Raw genomic sequence first — 18,764 nt, forward strand, 5'->3', positions numbered from 1 at the left:
TCATGGACTTGTAAGTCTATTTTTTCACCAGGTAGGGAAAGTTTTCTATCATTATTTCTTTCAATAGGCCTTCAATATCTTGTTCTCTCTCTTCTGGCACCCCAAAAATCTGGATGTTGGTACACTTAAAGCTATCCCAGAGGCTCCTTACACTATCCTCACACTTTTGTATTGTTCTTTCCTTCTGCTTATCTGATTAGGTGTTTTTTGTTTCCTCATATTCCAGGTTTGACTCTTGGGGTATGTTGATATACAGTTGAGTTTTTGTATATTCTTTATTTCAGACAGTATATGCTTAATTTCTAACTAGTCCTTTTCCTTTTTTTTTTTTTTTTTTTTGTATTCTCATTAAGGTCCTTGAAGGTCTCTTCAAGTTTCTCAGCAGTTTTTAGAAGTTTCTTGAGTAACCTTATCAATGTGTCTTCCAGTAGTTTACTTTCCTCCATCTCTCCCATTTGTGACATGCTTCTGTGTCTCAACATTTTGGTTGCCTCCCTGTGTTGATGGAGTGGCTTTGTGTGGTAGGTGATCTATAGGGACCAGTAGCTCAGCTTCCCCAACCACCTGAGGTGGTTGCTCTTGGTACACCCCTTTGTGGGCTTAGTGCGAAGTCTTGGTGTAGTTAAGCTTTGATTGCTGTTGGTACACTGGGTGGAATTGACCTCCAGGCCAATTAGCTGTGAGGACCCTCTGTGTCTATAATGGAAGAACTGCTGCGCTGGAGACACGCAGGCCTCGTTTCAGTGGGGCTTTGGTGCTCACTGAGTCTGCTTCCCAAATGTGTCACTTATGGATGTGAGGTGTCTCACACTGACCATTAGATACACTGGCTTCTGGATCTCCAACGGGGTGCAGTTCAGCCACTGTTTAAGGCAGGGGTCCTCAAACTTTTTAAAGTGGGGGCCAGATCACGGTCCCTCAGAGAGCTGGAGGGCTGGACTATATGAACTACTAATTCCTACTGTAACACCTCGGCTTCGCTCACTGCCCAAAAAACCTGGCGGGCTGGATCAGACTCCTCTGCGGGCCACATGTGGCCCGCGGGCCGTAGTTTGAAGACCCCTGGTCTAAGGCCACCCTGCAGGAGCTGCAGCAAGAACCACAGTCCTTTCCTCCCTGCTTGGAGCTTGGAGGCTTTGGAGCTGTCTGCACCAGGTTGCAAGTTTGCTAGGTAAACTGCAATAGAGAAGGCCATTCATATGCAAAAGCCACTGCTTGGAGCTTGGGTGTGCTTGTAAATTGTGTGGGGCGGAGTCTCAGGACATCACTAGGCTAGGGCGTGGCAAACAGCAATGGCTGCCAGTCAGCTGTCTTTGCCTCTCTGACTGCTTCCCTGAGTCTCGCGCCCCAGCACAGCAATTATTCTTGCGCGAAGCTCTGCAAGCAAGCCACCCTCACTTTCCGACCCGATGGCAGACAGTCCAGCTTCTTTCCAGAAACTGGATTTCAGAGAGATCGGGAGCTTGTCTCTCTTCGGGTTGAAGAAAGCAACGCCCTCTGCCAGCCTGGATCTGCCACCAGTCCGTATTGTGCGTGCACGCCCCCCGTACCTCAGTTTTTCAGCGCTTGTGCCCTGAATGCTCTTTTCTCTTTCAGTCTAGTTGTAGAGCTTCCACTCAGCCAGCTTTCCCGTGGCTCTGGGTGATAGATGTTTTGTCTTTTAGTTGTAGTTTTGAAATTTTTGTGTACGGCAGCAATTTAGGTGTGTTTACCTAAGCCGACATCTTGGATCTCTCAATTTTCTTTGTTTTAATGGGAAATTATTATTAAAGTCAAATGAGCTCTTAAGATTTCTTAGTTGTATGATTTGCTGCGTAATCATTCTTTTCAGTTTTTTCTAACATGTCTCAGTCACCCACAAGGGATTGGCTCCAGCCTTGTGGTGTGACGGGAGCAGCCCAGAGGAGTTGCCACAACTGCATTCAAAGCCTCTTCTGTTTGGTTGTATTTTTACTGGCCTGTGATCCTGGGCACATAAGTTAGCCTCTGAGGCCCCATTTCCTCTTGGCAAAGTGGAACTAATGATAACAAACAAGATGACATCTGTGTCAAATGCCCTGTGTGCAGCCGGGGCCTTGGACCCCAGCCAGTCCTGTTGCTCCCATGTAAACTCACTGGCACCATGGTCCTGCCCACCATCCAGGACTTTGGGTCCTTGTCTGCTAACTTTGGGGCTGAATGATGACCAATGGGGCTCTTCTGATGACTAAAACAGCGGATGTGTGATCCTGACATTTGCAGCCATTGGCAGCAACAGCCAGGATGTCCCCAGAGCGGACACTGCAGTGGAGAAGAACACAGGGATATCCCTGTTATTGGCCTCTTTTATATGAACCTTTGCTCTCCTGGCTCAGTCTTCTCTAGGCTCCTTCACCCACTGGCTTTCCTCTTTGGTTTGGCCAGTGAGGGGCATAGGAGGAAGAGAACCCCGAGCTCCAGGCCTTCATTCCACTGATCTGTCCTGGACCCTTGCCTTGCTGCACCCCAACCCCAGCACAGCTCCAGCTTGTAGCTTTAACTCCATATCTGCAAAATGAGTTTTCTGAGGTTGAATCACCTTCTCGAGGAAGTTTACCCTTCCTCCCTCCTTTCTTCCCTCTCTCTCATTTGGAGTTATAGTGGTGATGGTTTCTCGTTCCGGTGAATGGTGATAGCATGAACACAGATCATGCTGGGTAATATAGAAGCACTCTGTAAAGTGTGAACTCACTCTTCATAAGCAGCCCTCACTCTCCTTCCTAGAGGTGGCCCACCATTGGCTGAGTGTGAAATGCTTTTTGAGAGTTTTTCTTGTGTGTTGGAGTGATCATCAATCTGGATATTACTCTTTTATTAGATAGAATAGAGGCCTGCTGCACGGGTGGGGGTCAGCTGTTTTGCCCTGAAGATTGTCCCAGATCAGGGTGGGGGTTTCCTTGGGGTGTGGAGCCTGTGGTGGTTTGCAGGCTGGCCATGCCCCCCGGTGACCCAAGCAGAGGTCCTGGTATTTGGGATTTATTTATCTTCTATAATTGAAACTTTGTAGTCTTGTGTGGAGGCCAAGGCAGGTCAGGTGTGTGGGAAGCTTGGCCAGGGGCAACTCAAGCCTCCTGCTCTCTCCAGCTCTGTGGCTGCTGCCATTTTTTGTTGGGATTTATTTATCTTCTATAATTGAAACTTTGTAGCCTTGGGTGGAATCTAGGGCTGGCCAGGGTGTGCGGGGAAACTTGGCTTCCTCCATTGCTGGGGAAACCCAAGCCTCCGGCTCGCTCCAAGAATGCAGCCATCTTGGTTGGGTTAATTTGTATACCCATTTCCTGATTGGATGGTGGGCGTGGCTTGTGGGTATAGTGGAGGTTTGGTCAATTTGCATATTAATCTTTTATATATGATATATTTATTAATTATTTTTTTAAATCCTCACCCTAGAATATGTGAATATGTTCCTTGATATGAGAGGGAGGGAGTGAGCGTGCATTGATCGGCTGTCTCTTATATGTGCCCTGACAGGATTGAATCCACAACATTTTTGGTGTATAGGATGACACTCCGACTGACTGAGCACCCAGCCAGGACTAGAAATCTGTCTTTTTTGAAGAAGAGAGAGCTAGAAACAAATGATGAAAGAGAATAATTGGTCAGCTGCCTCTTGCATGCCCGCACTGAGGATTGAACCCAAACCCTGGGCATGTGCCCTGACCAGGAATTGAACTATGAAATCCTGGTTCAAAGATCAATGATCAACCACTGAACCACACTGGCTGGGTTGGGATCTATTTTTTTTTAAGAGATCACAGGCTTTTGTCTTCTGAATTTTGGCAGCTTTCTTTTCAGTCTGCAGGCCGATGCTCTATCCATTGAGCCAAACTGGTTTGGGCGGCAGCTTTCTTATGATGGTCTTTAAGCAACAGGAGTAACTTAAGATTGCTGTATCTTGCTGGGTGGCATCACTCTTGTACTGGCTGTTCTTGGTTTAGGACCTGCCTGCACTGGACCCAACGCAGATCTGTTCCCAAACCTGTTAAGGTGTCCAGGAAACCTATTAGCCTAGCAATTTGGGGGAAGACTGTTGGCTTCTCCTTTGAAAGGACAGAGGGGCAAGCTACCCTTTGAGCTTACCTAGAGAGACTCGCCTGTGAAGAGCTGACAAAGATTAGGGAGAGCAGAAGAACTGTCAGGATGTTCTCAGGAAGCAAAAGCCTAAACTTTTGTCAACTAAATGCAGTTGACCAGATGGCCCTGGCATATATTCTAATTGAGCGTCTGAAATGTGAAGACTGTTCCCTGGGCCATCATCCTTAAACCGGTGACCTCCACTGAGTGGCTTAAAACAGCCAGAAACGCACTCTCTTCCAGTTGTAGAGGCCAGAAATCCAAAGTCAGCAGCAGGAGGGTAGCACTCCCTGCAGAGGCTCTAGGGGCGGATCCTTTCTAGTCTCTCCCAGTTCCTGGGCCTCCTGACAGTCCTTGGCTGTGAGTGTATCACTCCAACCTCTGCCTCTGTGTTTCCATGGTGTTCTCCTTTCTCCATCTTATGTCCAGTTCCCCTCTTCTTATAAGGATATTTTTCATTGAATTAGGATCTCTCCTGCTCTATTGTGACCTCATCTTTTGCATTCTCCAAGACCCCATTTCAAATAAGCTCCAACTATAGGTTTCAGAGGTTAGGACGAGGAGATAGCTTAGAAGACATAATTGATCCCACTATATCCCCGACCCCAACATTGGCCGACTACCACCACCTTGGGCCTATATCCCATAGAGATGTGTGACAAATCCAGGCTCTGCACCATGACACAAGTTATTTGTGAAATGATGTGAGTTGGTGAAATCCTGGGTGCAGTGGGGCTTCCTGTGGGAGATACCTGTGCTCTCTGTGCCTTCATGTCCCTCCCAGGACGCCAATCACTGTCTGATGTGCACACAGGAGCAGTCTTTTCTTCGCTTGTATGAAAGGACACTCAGTAGTGGGAAGAATTTCCTGCACCTCCTCAGTGCCTAGAAGTCATGATGCACTGAGGGTGGAATGTGAGTGGAGTCATCTTTAGAACTGTGGCCTTGAAAGGGGAAGAGTGCCATCCTCTCCAAAGGCCCCTGGTGAAGACAGAGATAGGTTGACACCTAATAAGACTTTGTTCACTGGATGTGTAATAGTCTTACTATTAGAAAGTAGTGATAATAGTCTTACTGTCAGTATTTAGTGTGTAATAAATAGTTTTACTATAAGTAAGTAGTGATAATGGTCTTACTATTAGTAGTCAGTATATAATAGTTTTGCTGATAGTAAGTAGTGATAAGTCTTGCTATTAGTATTAGTAATAATAGTCTTACTATTAGTAGTTGATATGTACTAGCCTTATTGTTAGTAAGTAGTGATAATAGTCCTACTCTTAGTAGTCATTGTATAATAGTTAATACTATTATAATAATTAAGATAGCTGTTAGTAGTCGGTGTGTAATAGTCTTACTGTTAGTAGCTGGTGTACAAATCAGTTTCTGAACATTTCTTTACTTCTCTATAGGAGATGGCAAGCACCATGGTTTATCACAATAGAATAATAACACTGGGCTGGTGGAGGCTGTGTCTCCAATATGAGGAATGTGTAGATGTCCCATTAGTCATCATGAATATCGAAGCTGTGTTTCTGCAACATGGTGAACTTTGAAATTTATGCAAGAACTCTTAAATATTTCCTCTGTAGTTGCACCTGCCATAGGAGGCACCTCTCTTGGTCTTTCCCAGGGAGGCTGTTGGTCTGCAACCTAGATCACTCCTGCAATCTGGGTTGTATGTGAGAATATGAAGACTGGAAGACGTTTTTCCCCATTCCAATTAGGAGGGAAAATTAGTTGACAACCATATCACTAAGTAAAACATGGATATTTATAAAGTAGTACTTTATTAATGCTTCTTACTGACTTGAACTCAATAGGAAAGTTGCATCACATCTTTTTAGTTGTTTTATTTTGGCACATCACAGTGAACACAACAATAATTTTTGCAGTTCTGTGCAGTGAGTTTTCAGAATTGAAAAAAGGTCAGAGCCATGAGAACACTGTCATGAGACAGTGAGAGGAAGCAGCCCTGAGCACAGTGCTTGCACAGTCTCTGTCTGAGGTGGTGGCCGCTTTGTTCTCATTATCAGTTGGGACAATAGCTGGCCTCCCATCTCATTGCAGCCAGGAAGTGTGATGGCTAGCAGACTGGCAATGGCAACCCTTTCCCTTTCTGAGGTCTGAAAGGCACTATAGTGCTGTGACGTATCACTTACACCCATAATTAAAATAAGCCTTTCATTTCGTTCTTGCTCTGTCTCACCCACTCCCCCCCCCCCCCCCCCAACCCTTTCTTGAAGCAAGAGGCCTCCTGGGAAAGAGGGAAGGGCCTTAGATTTGACTCTGGCTGAGTTATTAAACCTCCTTCCACCCCCAGCCCTAATCAACTGGAAAGTTTTAAGACACATGGTTAAGATTTGTTCCCAGGAAGGCTGAGCTATCTGGAACGGTGGGGATGAATACCAAGTTATCTCCAAACTTCCGTTTCTGCTTTATTCTATTTTTTAGGTTTTGTTTTGCTTTCTCTTAGATTGTGTTTGAGATTCATGCTCCAATGCTGGAACACTCAAGCCACAGAGCATATGGCAGAACCTGCTTTTTATTATATTACTGCTTGCCACACAGCATCTTTGTGTGCACATAATCTAGACCTGGGTTCCCTGTTACATCGTCCCTCTGCCCCAGGCTGTAAATCTGGCTTATGGCTGTTAGCCTATTGGCTTTGCACCTGCAGCCGTGCTGTAGGCCGTAGAATGCTTTTCTGAAATGTTGCTTCAGTTGGCTTGAACCTGAGGGCTGTGAGAAGTCTCTGTGCTAGGTTTTGTTAAGGACCGATCCCAGAGGAGCCTTGCCGTTTGAGCTCCTTTCGGACCAGCTACTAATGGCGATATGGTTTATGAAAGCACTCAAAATGGAGTTTAGGGAAGCATGCTGCTAGTCCGTCAGAGAGTTTAAAGGCTTAAGAATGGTCATTTGTCTTTGGCTTTGCTGTACAAATGTACAAAAAAGACTTTTGGCTGGTAGATATCCTGGCCAGTTGATTTGGGAGTGTCTCCAGGACAGGAGTCTTTCTCTAAGCTCCTCACTTTTCTATGACAGGGAAGCTACTCCTTGAATTAATAACCAGATTTGAGAAAGTCAGCCTGATTGGTTGATTATGTTATCTTAACAAGTTCAATTTAAAGATGTTTTATAAAATTGATTTTTTTTGTGAGAAAGAAAGGGAGAGGGTGAAAGGGAGGGAGGGAGGGAGGGAGGGAGGGAGGGAAAAGAAGAAGAAGAAGAAGAAGAAGAAGGAGGAGGAGGAGGAGGAGGAGGAGGAGGAGGAGGGGGAGGAGGGGGAGAGGGAGGGGGGAGGGGGAGGGGGAGGGGGGGAGGGAGGAAGGGAGGGAGGAAGGAGAGGGAGAGAGGGAGTGGGGGGAGAGAGAGAGAAACATGGATGTGAGAGGGAAACATTGATTGGCTGCTTCCTGCACACCCACTCCTGTGGATCGAGCCTGAAACCTAGGCATGTTCCCTGACCCAGAATCAAACTGGCAACCTTTTTGGTGCACAGGATGATGCCCAACCAACTAAGCCATACTGGCCAGGGCAACAAGTTCAATCTATAATAATAAAAGCGTAATATGCTAGTTAGGCCAGACAGCCGAAAGACCTTCCGAATGTCCTTCCTGACAAAGCTGTGGCGGTGGAGGCTGAGGCAGAGGTAGTTAGGGGAGATCCAGGCAGGCAGGCGAGCGGTTAGGGGCTGTCAGGCAGGCAGGCAAGTTGTTAGGAGTGATCAGGCATGCAGGAAAGTGGTTAGGGGCAGGCAGGCAAATGGTTAGGGGCAATCAGGCAGAAGGACAGAGTGGTTAGGGGCGATCAGGCAGGCAGGCAGAGCCATTAGGAGTCAGCGGTACCGGATTGCAAAGAAGATGTCTGACTGCCAGTTTAGGCTTGATCCTGCAGGGATCCCTGTGGGATTGGGCCTAAGATGGCAGTTGGACATTACCCGAGGGGGTCCCAGATTGTGAGAGGGTGCATGCAGGCTGGGCTGAGGGGGACCTCTCCTCCCATCCCCCATGCATGGATTTCATGCACTGGGCCTCTAGTTTAAACATAAACACAAAACAAGTAAGGGATTTGTTTCTAGGAGGCCTTGGGATTAGTGGTCTAGTTCCTGGCCACAAACTTAATTAAACTGTTATAAGCAGATCTTTTAAGTGCATTAAGAGGTTTTTCTTAGGTTTCTTTGAGGGTGGGGAGAAGTGTTAGGTCTTCTTTTCTTTTTTAATCTCGGTGGATTCTTGGTTGGATTGGGAATTCTATATCTGAATATTACTGAAAAGTCCTTGGGCTTCTTGCATTTATTTTTGGTTCTGCACCAGTTTTGCATTATCTCGTTTGGGTATTAAACAGTTTCAGAATTAGCAATGTAGAAAGGAAAACCAGATGTGTGTGCTCCACAAAACAGTGCTCTTAGGTCCAGGATCCCCTTAGTAGGCTGCTTTATATCTGTGCCTGGGCCATTTTTCTTTTGGAAAATAATTGGCTGTGCTTCAGAAATGTAGAACCCTCTGAATGAAGCTGGGGTGTGGCCCCCCACCCCTGAGTGCCTCACAGACGATGTGCTGCCCTTTGGGGAGCCCCACTCTAAGTGAAGCCGCAGGCTCGCAGTGGCTGGCAGCCAGGAGGTGCTGCCTCTGGCTACTGGCCTGGAAGCTCACTGCATTCCAGTTAGATCTTTCTGCATTTCAGAGCCTGTTTGGAAAAGGTACCAAACAGAAAATGAGCAGGAAGAAGGAAGAAGGAGCTGAGAGCTCATTTTGGGAAATGAGTAGGAATTCATCTAGGCCAGCTTTGTGCCACAGATGGGGCTGTGGTGAGTGAGCAGGAGGCAGCCTTAGGTGCTCTCCCAGTGCTGGAGTCAAGGTGTTGAAGCTGAGCAGCGGGGCTCCTGCTGAGGCCTCACGTGGCCAAAGTCCCCTGGGCAGGTTTCTCTGCTGGGTCTGGAGTATGAGGAGGGGTCGAGTGATAACTAAGTGGCTGGACGGTCTTTTCCTCTAGTAGTTTGCATGTTAAATGTTTAACTCATTTCTGATCACTGAACAAAACCAAACCAATGTGGAAATGTTTAAAAAGCATAGCATTTTGAATGAATTCCCAATGGAGAACATTTTCCTATTTTTATTTTCATTTACCAGCCAGGCTGGTAATGCGCCTATCTTCACTATTATAATTCTGCACAATTAGATTCTGAGGTTCCTGACATTATAATTCTTAAGATTTAATCAGCTGTGTAGATCATATGAGAAGTCCCTTTATTGGCAATGCTGACAGGGGAAAATCTATCTTAGGATACTGTAAAATGCCTTTCATTTAGAGAGGGTAGTGGCTCATCGCCAAAATCAGAGTACAGGCAGAACCTTTTTGGAAATGAGTTCCATGACTTCATAAGTTTCCTTTAAAAATTGTTATATGATTTGACCTCAAATTCACTTATTAAGGGGTCTTTAAAATAAACTGTGACTATATTAAAATATCTAACATTTTAGCTTAGTATTTGAAAACATTGCTTAGATTTTTAAAGTTTAGTCCAGGATCTAGAAATCAGTGCTGAGTTAGGGCAGGCATGGCATCACAGTCTGTACCGTCTCTCACTTTCACCCCTGAAAAGGGACAGGCGGCTGGGCGGTTTTGAGGATTTCCTACCAGGTCTCTTACCTTTTGTCTTTTCCCCATTTTGATTTGTTCTAGCGGTTGTGGGACAGCATTGTTGTCCAGCACAACCTCTGACCTGAACCACACACATCCACTGAGTGGAATGTTGTTGCCCACATTACTTTTTCCTCATCTTTGCCACTGGGAATAAATGACTCTTGATTGTGCCAATTAGACATGAGGTGTTGCACTGGGGGGACATGAGGGCTGGTAAGCAAGAACATGGCATGGACATTCCTACATGGGACTACTTCATAAAACGTTCTCGGATGCCTGTAAGCCAGGAGTGAGTCTGCTCACTAAGAGATGCAGATGCAGATGCCACAAGAACTGTGCCAGAATCCAAACCAGCGGGTCCCCCACTCACAATTGTGTTATCTTTGACTTGAAATAAGGTCTGGAAGGACATGGGGCCAATTAATGCCACATTGTCCGTCAGTGTTTCTGCAGTGGCTCCACTGCTGGGCTAGAGGTTTGGAATCTCCAGATTCCTGAGAACATAGCTATACATTAAGTAGTGCAAAGAATTAACAATTTGAGAAATGTTGTGAAGATGGGGAACGAGGAAAGATGGCATAGAAGCCTTGAGACAGAGTGGTACAGTCATTAACTTCAGACTTACAGACCAGGGTGAAACAACCTGTGGACAGGAGGAACTGGTGGCCCCCTCAAAAAAGAGGCAAAGGGATGAAACACAAGCTAGCCACTGCCGAAGCTTCTGATGGACAGAGGCTCCTAAAACACTTCCATGACTAAACAGCTTCGTGTCTTCCTTTCTTCAGGTCCCAGCTAGTTTTTCTTGATTAGAGTCCTTTGAACTGTACATGTTGGGAGTTTGTGGAGTAGAGAGCATATAGAGATGCTTGCTGAAAGTACCCAGGGTGCCCTTTCTTAAAAAACGATGCTTTCCCAAGCCACAAGGAGACTGATGCCCAGCAGAGGCCCTCTGGGCCATGCAGAGGGGACTCGGATTCTCAGCTTTAGAACTGAGGGTTGTGGGTGTGCTTCAGGAATATCCCCAAGCTCTGCTGTCCCCTGACTGCTCCCAGGCACAGCTGGCTCCTCAGTTGGACTGTGACCACACCAGCTGCGGCCATACCAACTGCTGCCTCTGACTGCTCAGCTCTATGGACCATGGGGATGGGGATAGGATGGCAGCCTCCCTGGTGATGGGGACGCAAAGCTATGGAACTGGACAGAACCGTGCCCAGTTTTCTGATCATGAAAGATCTGAAGGAGAATGAGTGCTGAGGAAAAGAAAATGTGAATAATAGAGGAGACTAGTTTTCTCCAACTTTATTTTTTAACCTTTCAAAAACTCTTTAGTGCAAACAGTTTATAATGGAAAAAAGTAGTGTTTTAAATAAAGAGCCATTGTTGTCAGCTCAGAAACAAGTCCCTGTGCTCGAAGAAGGCAGTTTCGAAAATGGCAAGTGCAGTGTATGCATATCTTGTGGCTGCTGTACAGACTGGAGGGCAGAAGTCCAACATGGTCATTCTGGGCTGAAACAGGGGTCGCAAAGCTGGTTCCTCTGGAGGCTTCTTTTCCAGCTTCCAGAGGCTCCGCAGTCCTTGGCTCATGGCCCCTTCCTCATCTTCCAAGCCAACCATGGCCAGTGATTCTTCGTATGTGGCATCCCTCTGCCACTCTGTAGCTGGGAAAGTCTCTGCTTTCAAGATATCCATGTGACATTGGGCCCACCTGATACTCAAGGACATTCTCCCCATCTCGAAATGATCAGCTCAGTCCTGTCTGTAGAGTGCCTCTGTGAGTACCAGGGCACACACATGAGGGTCCGGGGAGAGAGATGTGTGCATTTTGGGGCCAGTATCCTCCCAACATAGCTGGCTGGTGTTAGATTATGGAACTGTGGTTTCTGAAGAAACAAAAATAGTTAACAACTTTCTGTCATCTTTTATTCTAAAAGTGGAATTTACCTGTTTTTCCACTGATAATTCCTTGTAAAAGAAATAGAACTCTTGTTTGTAAAAAAAAAACCAAAAAAACTAGAATGCTATTTTAAAACCACAGACCTTATTTTCAAAAGGACTCCGAGCCCGCCTTTCCCAGAGTGGGCAATCCCTCTTCTCTCTGTGGATCCACACCTTCTTCCTTAGCATTTATGCTGTTGAGGGAGGTAGTGGGTTGGCTGGGTATTGTGGTCATTGTTGCCCCACTGTGGATGGCCCACAAGTGACCCTGGGCGGTGGTACCATAGGCATATAATTTGAAGGAGAAGTGGGGTTCAATGCCCAAGTAAAAACCCTCACAGCTATGGCATTTCACTGTCATGAATATAAAGCCTCAGAGATCTCCTTTCCCACCTCCCCATCCTGACCTTCTGGAGGCCAAAGGCACCAGCCTACCTTCCAGCTGCGAGAGCACCAGGTGGGCTGGGCTGGAGGTGGCCTGCATGTGGAGGTGCTCATGAATAGTAGGGTTACCTAGACTTTGTCTCTGGGCCCTCACCAGGCCCCCATCTCCAGGACAGTCCAGGGTGCTATCTCTGGTTATCATGGGGGCCTGTGCATTGGTGATTTGTCTCTGGAACTTGGTCTCCTCCCTCCCTCTTCCTCCCGGGAGTTCTACCTCTATCCTTTATCAGTGTCTTCTCTCCCATCTGCCGCTCCTCATGCAGAGGTCTTCTTGGCTCCATCTGGATCATTGGGTGTTATAACTTACACCCATGTTTCTGCTATTTCTTAAACTCGATGGTCAATTCGGGGGGTGGGGGGGAACTTCTTCATCTCCCCTGACTCTCAAATGCTCCAGGGGCCCCAGGAAAAGCTGAGGAATGTGTCCTGCCTGTGGGTAGAGAACATGGTGCCTTTCCTGTCCCTCCTGCCTGCCCTCCATGTCTCCCTCTTGTGACCTAGAACAACAGAGATTTCCCAAGGAATTCATGTGCTTTATCTCCTGCTCCATGTCCAACTTTCCATCCCAGTGCCCTCCTCAGACATGCTTAGGCCACATCCCACTGTCACTCTTCAGAAACATGAGCTGGTTTCTTTCTTCCTATAAGGCTTAAAAAGCCATCTTTCTGTCTGATATGTGGATGTTTGAGGGAGTTCCCTTGCAGATGTGGAACAACTTGACACACACATACGTTCACACGCGCTCACCACACACACACACACACACACACACACACACACACACACACACGTTACTCCAGATGATTTGCAAGCAGGCAGACCCCACAGTGTGGAGTGCAGTGCTAGGTCGTTGTCCTTGGTCCATGCGGTCACGTGGAATCTGCATGCATGGCTTTCACTCTGCACTTTTACCCGTGATGGTGCTAATGGTGTCTGCTTTGTCCCTCCAGGTGCTTCAGGGAGCCCAGCTGATAGCCGTGGCCTCCTCAGACCCCACAGCCACAGGCATGGATGGGTCACCTCTCCAGGGCAGTGACATCCAGGTCCAGTACGTCCAGCTGGCGCCTGTGACTGACCACACCACGGCAGCTCAGGTAGGTCTCTGTGGACAAGTCCTGGGTCTTCTGTAGGTATGAACGCAGCTTGGTTATTTCTGCTTTTGACGTTCTTCTGGGAGGAAGGTGAGAAGTTAGATCTTGACCCAGGTGCTAATCTTAAACTGATTCTTGAGCTATTTTGTTTTGTGCAAATGTTTATAAACTCAGAAGCAAAAAGTAAATTCTGGTCAATTCTCCTTAGAAAGTGATCAGTTCCCGTTGACCTGAGACCTTGCTGCTCCTCTTTGTGGGCAGCACCCAGCCTAGGGCTCAGGGGTTGGCACTTCTGCTGGCGCAGCCCTCCGCCTTTTCCCAGGGGCAGGTTTTTGGGGCACTTGCCTCTGAGCAGCCTGCTGCTTTAGGGTGGAAATGTAGGATGGCCTGGCTGGTTGTGATATCTGCACTTGGTCCTGGGGCACCATTTGGCCAGGTTTCCAGCTTCCCACACTATACCTTTAGCATAGCAGTCTGACAGCTGTGGCGGGAACTCTGCATTTGTAAGGCCCACCTGTGTTTGCTATGTGCTTGTTTGGCATGGCTGCTTGAGCACCGATGAGCTTCCACGGACTCCTCTTGTCATCTGGTTTTGCTGGATTTCTGCTTAAGCTGTCCTTATCCATGCTTCCTGGGAGCACTGGAAACCCGGCTCTCACGCTCCATTTGGACACTTTCTGAAATATCAGATGAGAGAGTCTCTTCTTTAGATATTTGAAGTGTTCTTGGAGCTGTCCCACGGTGAGTGTGCTCAGTGTAGCAAGCATTGTGGCCTCTCTAGAGTTACCCTGTTTGGGGGGCACCCAGGCCTGCCTCTCACCCCCTTGTCCTAGTGGGGAGAGCTTGAATAGCCTGACAGCCTGATCCCCTTCAGGGGACAGTGTGAGTGGTTCTGTGTGGTTGATTGGTTGTGTTTAGAACAACCAGTTCTAAAGTCAGTGCATATTCCTATTTCATGAGGGTGACCACAGGGTTGGTCCTGAGAGGGCAGTGGGTCGTGGGAACAAGCAAGGCTGCTGGTGCTGTGAAAGGCACAGAGAGGTTGGTGGCCTGCATTCTCGGACTTCACAGGCCGTGGTGTTAAATCACTAACTTTACTGCTGAGATAAGACAATTGCCATTGTGATGCAGGTGCTTGGCCATGGGAAGGCAGGGGGCATGTATCTGGGCAGCCTTGGCCTGTGGAGGCCTCAGAGCTCCCTGCCCACAGGACCCTGTGGATGTTCTGTTCTAGCCTGCTAGGTATTGGCTCCTGCCCTGCCCTCTGCATGGTCTGCTGTCCTTGTTGGGTCTGCTCCTCTCCTTTTTGCTAAGCCTCTTGTGTCTCAGTGCTGTCAGCCTTTGACATTCAGAATTAAAGCCCCGCATTTCCAGGTGGTCTCTCCTCCCTCCTGTACTCTGCTCTGCACTGTGCTAGGTGTCGTGTGCTCTCCATTGTTCTGGGAGGAAAGGGAGTTCTCATTTGGTTTTCTTGCAGCCTTGTGTGGTGGTTGCTGAGGAATGGAACCAAGTAGGTTGCCCAAGGTACCCTGGTGACCAGGTGCCAGCTCAGTGAACTCAGCAGTCCCTGAGGACTTAAATTCTTATTCTCCTGACTCACCGTGAGGCCCCTGTTGGCCCAGAGTTTGGGAAGGGGTGTCCTAAAGAAGGTGTGTGCCTCACCCCCCACTAGACTCCTCCAGCCGCTCCCACAGCCCAGACTCTTCCCACTCTGAGTAGTGTTGGGCTTCCTCAGAGCAGTGGCCCCAGAGGCCCTTCCACTGTGGGGCGGGATGAGGCATGGCCTGGAGCCGGTGATGGGGTGTGGGTGGGGAGAGGAATTCTCCCTGACCAGTTTTCTGTTGTGATTTAAGAACAAACCTGTCCTAGAAGAAACCTCCCCTGTGTACCCACCTCGTCCCACACCAGGTGATGGTGTCTGATACCCACACTGTTGTGAAAGGTCGTGTTTAAAGGCAGTTCACTCCTGTGCTGGGCAGGCACAGAGGTTGGCACGGTGTGTGCTCTTCAGGTCTGGGGCTTCTGTGGTGGGTCATCTTGCATGTTGTAGGTTTGTCGTCATTACAGATTTCAGAGTTGAGGAAAGCTGTGTCCATTTTAGCCCCTTGCCACTTGGCTTCCTGGCATCGTTTTTTGTCTCTGTTCACACCTGGCAGGTCTCGAGATCCATTCCTTTAGGACAGATAGCAGAGCAGAGAATGAGATGTATGCTTACTGTCCCAGCCTGTTGCCCCTCTCCCGTCTGCAGACACCAGCACTGTCTAGTCCACTTTCCTTCACCCAGAAATGTGCGAGGAAACCCCCATCTTGTCTGTGTCAGCTGGTCCCTTTTTTGTTGCTTTTTGTGGGCTCTTAGACAGCGTGGGCGATGCCTGTGCTGAGTCCTTCGTCTGAGACTGGAAGGCCTCTGCCTCAAGGAAGCACTGTTAAATGCCATTTGTATAGTATTTCAAACCTCAGCCTTGAACTGCAGTAGGGGTTGTAGCGCCAGCCCCCATGCCCAGGGACTTCTGCCTTCCAGTCTGTGGCTTTCTTTGTCTTTTTTCAGTTGCCATGCCAGGCCCCTCCAGCTAAAGTTCCTGCCAGGGAAGCTGGGACTGCCTTTGAGGGTCTAATCTTTGTGACATTGCCTTTGACAGGCAGCTTAGAGGACCCTAAAAATCCCAAACTCTCCATCTGGGAGCCAGTTCTGCATGGTTTAGGTGGATGACTGGTGACTTATTCCAAGATTATATTTTTCCCTTTAATGTATCTTAACATTTTAAATATGCATTTAAAATGTCTTAATATCTATGACTCATTGTTTAGAACTTATGTCTTTAAGGGAAAAAGCTAGCTGTCCCTAAAATGCTTTTTTGGAACATTGGAACAGTTTTTAATAAGAAAAGGCAAAATGATAACTGAAATTCTAAGCAAATATATTAGTTTAAGGATGTGTTAACCACTTCAAGAGTATCCCAGTGATAAGCAGGGGGTAGGAATAGGAAATCAGCACCTGAGCAAGCAGGAGGTCCCGCAAGGAGGGATCACAACCCGGATTCGTCAGAGCTGCTGCGAAGCAGCTCAGGTTTCGGGAGAGTCATCACTCAAAGCAGGGGTGCGCTTAGGACCCGGACCTTTCAGCTCTGCTGTGTGTTTGCTCTGTGCGTGAAAACAGTTGGTGTTTTGTGACCGGTGAGTGTCCTGGACTTGAGTTGGTGGGTACTTTTATAGAAAAGCCCTCCTCTCTCCCCTCTTGCAGACGGCCGAGACCCTGCAGCCCACCCTGCAGCCCGAAATGCAGCTTGAGCATGGAGCCATCCAGATCCAGTGATGTAGGACGGGCTGCTTGACCATGACAGGACCCAAGGTGGAGCCGTCGCCGCTCTCAGTGCCGGCTACAGCCAACCACCCAGTTGTACACGCGCCCGGCCCCGTGGCTTTGAATGGAGGTGACCGCACGTGTTCTGTTAAAGTGCATCTGGAGCCTCATCCACCGGGGAAAGTATCCCAGTAAATAACAGATGACAACAGCCGCCAGCCCTCCAGAAGACCCCTTCGTTTGAGTCTCACTGTTGGTATCTAGAGAAAGAGTGGGAAGCACAGTGTGGATTGCGTTAAGTTCACGCAGAAAATCAAGAACTACAATATTTTTCTCTGTTTAAACAGCTTTTTTTTATTTGCTATGGTGTTTATAACAAAAAAGAAAATTAAAAAAAAAAAAGAGTAGCAGAAGCCTTTTGCTGTGTGCTCTGTTCAGTGAAATGAAAATAGGTATTTGCAGAGACAACTAACATTTTGATGGAAATATTGCTTACCTACTTTTCTAGGGGGAAATGCTCTCAGCACTGTAATTAAGCATTTTTAATGAAATAAATGTATTTATGACCACAGCAGCTTTAATGTTATTTCCTTTGAAGAGGTGGTTTACCGAGGCCAGCCTCCCTCCTGGTGGGTGCTCAGGGATCCCCTACAGTCCTTTCCACTGTGCTGACAGTACTTGTGGGGTTCTTGCAAAGGGAAGGGTGTAGCTTATTCTATCAGAACCCTATAAGGGGCCTGGAATGTCAGCTCCCCCATATGCAGAGCGCTGCCCAGTGGAGTGCTCCCTCTCAGACACAGGCGTCCCGAGACAGTGGGAGCCTGCTTCAGTATTGCAGGTAACCCGGGCTGTCACATGTCATGACCATTGCCAGCTCCAAAAAGTTACAGCTCCAGGGCTTCTTAGAGAAAGTCATGTCCAGAGGAGCCTGTCTCATCATCTAAAATAAAACACAAAGGCAGATTTTAAATGTCTAAGGAGTTCACTATAATCATGCCTATGATTGTTGATTCACTAAATGTTTAAACTCATTAAACAAAAGTGTACACATATAAAAAACAGAGAAATCAGTTCCAAGCACAGAGGTGGTTTGCACTACATGTGATCAGCGTGTGGGGCCTGCTTCTCTCACACGGTTTTGGCAGTTACATTAGTGGGGTTTGTGAACTTCATAACAAAATCGTATTCACTGACTTTGACTATGACTGCTCAATGCTTTTTCTGGGGAGCATTCAAAGTTGCCATTCCAAGTAGTCCTGTCTCTTCCCCACTCCACCCCATGGGGGTTCCTGGGCTGGGTCGTTTACACCAGGGCATGCTGGAGGGTGAAGATGGGGGTGGGGACAGCATGTTTAAATTTCATGCCTCTATGCACCCTCCAGGAATGGTCATGGTGAAATGAGGACTCAGAACCTCCCTGGATAGTCATCTGAGAAAGGAGATGGACATGAGAAAAAGACCAGTCATAATGCTGGAAGGAAAAGGTCTAATTTAACACGTATCTGGACTCCCAGATGGAGGGAATACAGAGAACAGTAGAAATATAACACTTAAAGGATCCTGGAAGCAGAATAGATTCCAAGTAGAATTAAAATAAATCAATGCCTGGACACACACAGAACATTAAAGACAAAAATAATTCTAAAAGCAGCCAGAGAGAAAGGTGAGACCACCTACAGTGGAATGAAGGAACCATAGCAAACTGCAACAACCACTGGACCTCTGAAGTAGAGGGTAGTACCAATGAGCACTGAGAGAAAAATATTACTTACACAGAATTGGGTCTGTAGTGAAACTGTTGTTCAAGAACACCGGTGACGATCATGATTTGATCCAGCAGTTCCATTCTGAGGTGTATGTGCAGGAGAATTGAAACTGTGTGTCCACATGTAAACTTATATCATATAAGAATATTCATAGTAGTACTATTCACTGTGGCCTGAACTGGGAGACAACCAGGTGTCCATCAAAGGATGAATGGATAAATAAAATGTGGTCCATCACCACAATGGAATATTATTCAACCATAAACAGAAATAAAGCTGAGTCTACAACATGGATGAACCTCAAAAACATCATTCTGAGTGAAAGAAGCCAGTTATAATAGGCTGCATATTATATGAAATGTTCGGAATAGACACATGCATAGACAGAATGCAGTTTAGTGGTTGCCAGAGACTGGAGGAAGGGAGAAGTTAGGGATAAGGGGTTTATATTTGAGGTGATGAAAATGTTTGGGAATTAGTGGTAATGTTGCC

At 47.2% G+C, this 18,764-nt stretch overlaps 1 protein-coding gene across 13 annotated transcripts in view; it reads left to right on the forward strand.

Moving 5' to 3' along the window:
* Positions 1-17,080, forward strand: part of BANP (BTG3 associated nuclear protein) — a 124,488-nt gene extending 107,408 nt beyond the window's left edge. For all 13 annotated transcript variants that reach the window (XM_084905049.1, XM_084905051.1, XM_084905052.1 and 10 more), the window contains 2 exons: positions 13,065-13,208; positions 16,447-17,080. In XM_084905049.1, the coding sequence (XP_084761175.1) occupies positions 13,065-13,208; positions 16,447-16,518 (216 nt within the window). In that variant the 3' untranslated portion in view covers positions 16,519-17,080. The remainder of the gene's footprint in view (positions 1-13,064; positions 13,209-16,446) is intronic.
* The last annotated feature ends 1,684 nt before the right edge of the window (positions 17,081-18,764 follow it).

Source organism: Pipistrellus hanaki, assembly GCF_964339955.1.
Source record: "Pipistrellus hanaki genome assembly, chromosome: 15".
Taxonomy (NCBI): Eukaryota; Metazoa; Chordata; class Mammalia; order Chiroptera; family Vespertilionidae; genus Pipistrellus; species Pipistrellus hanaki.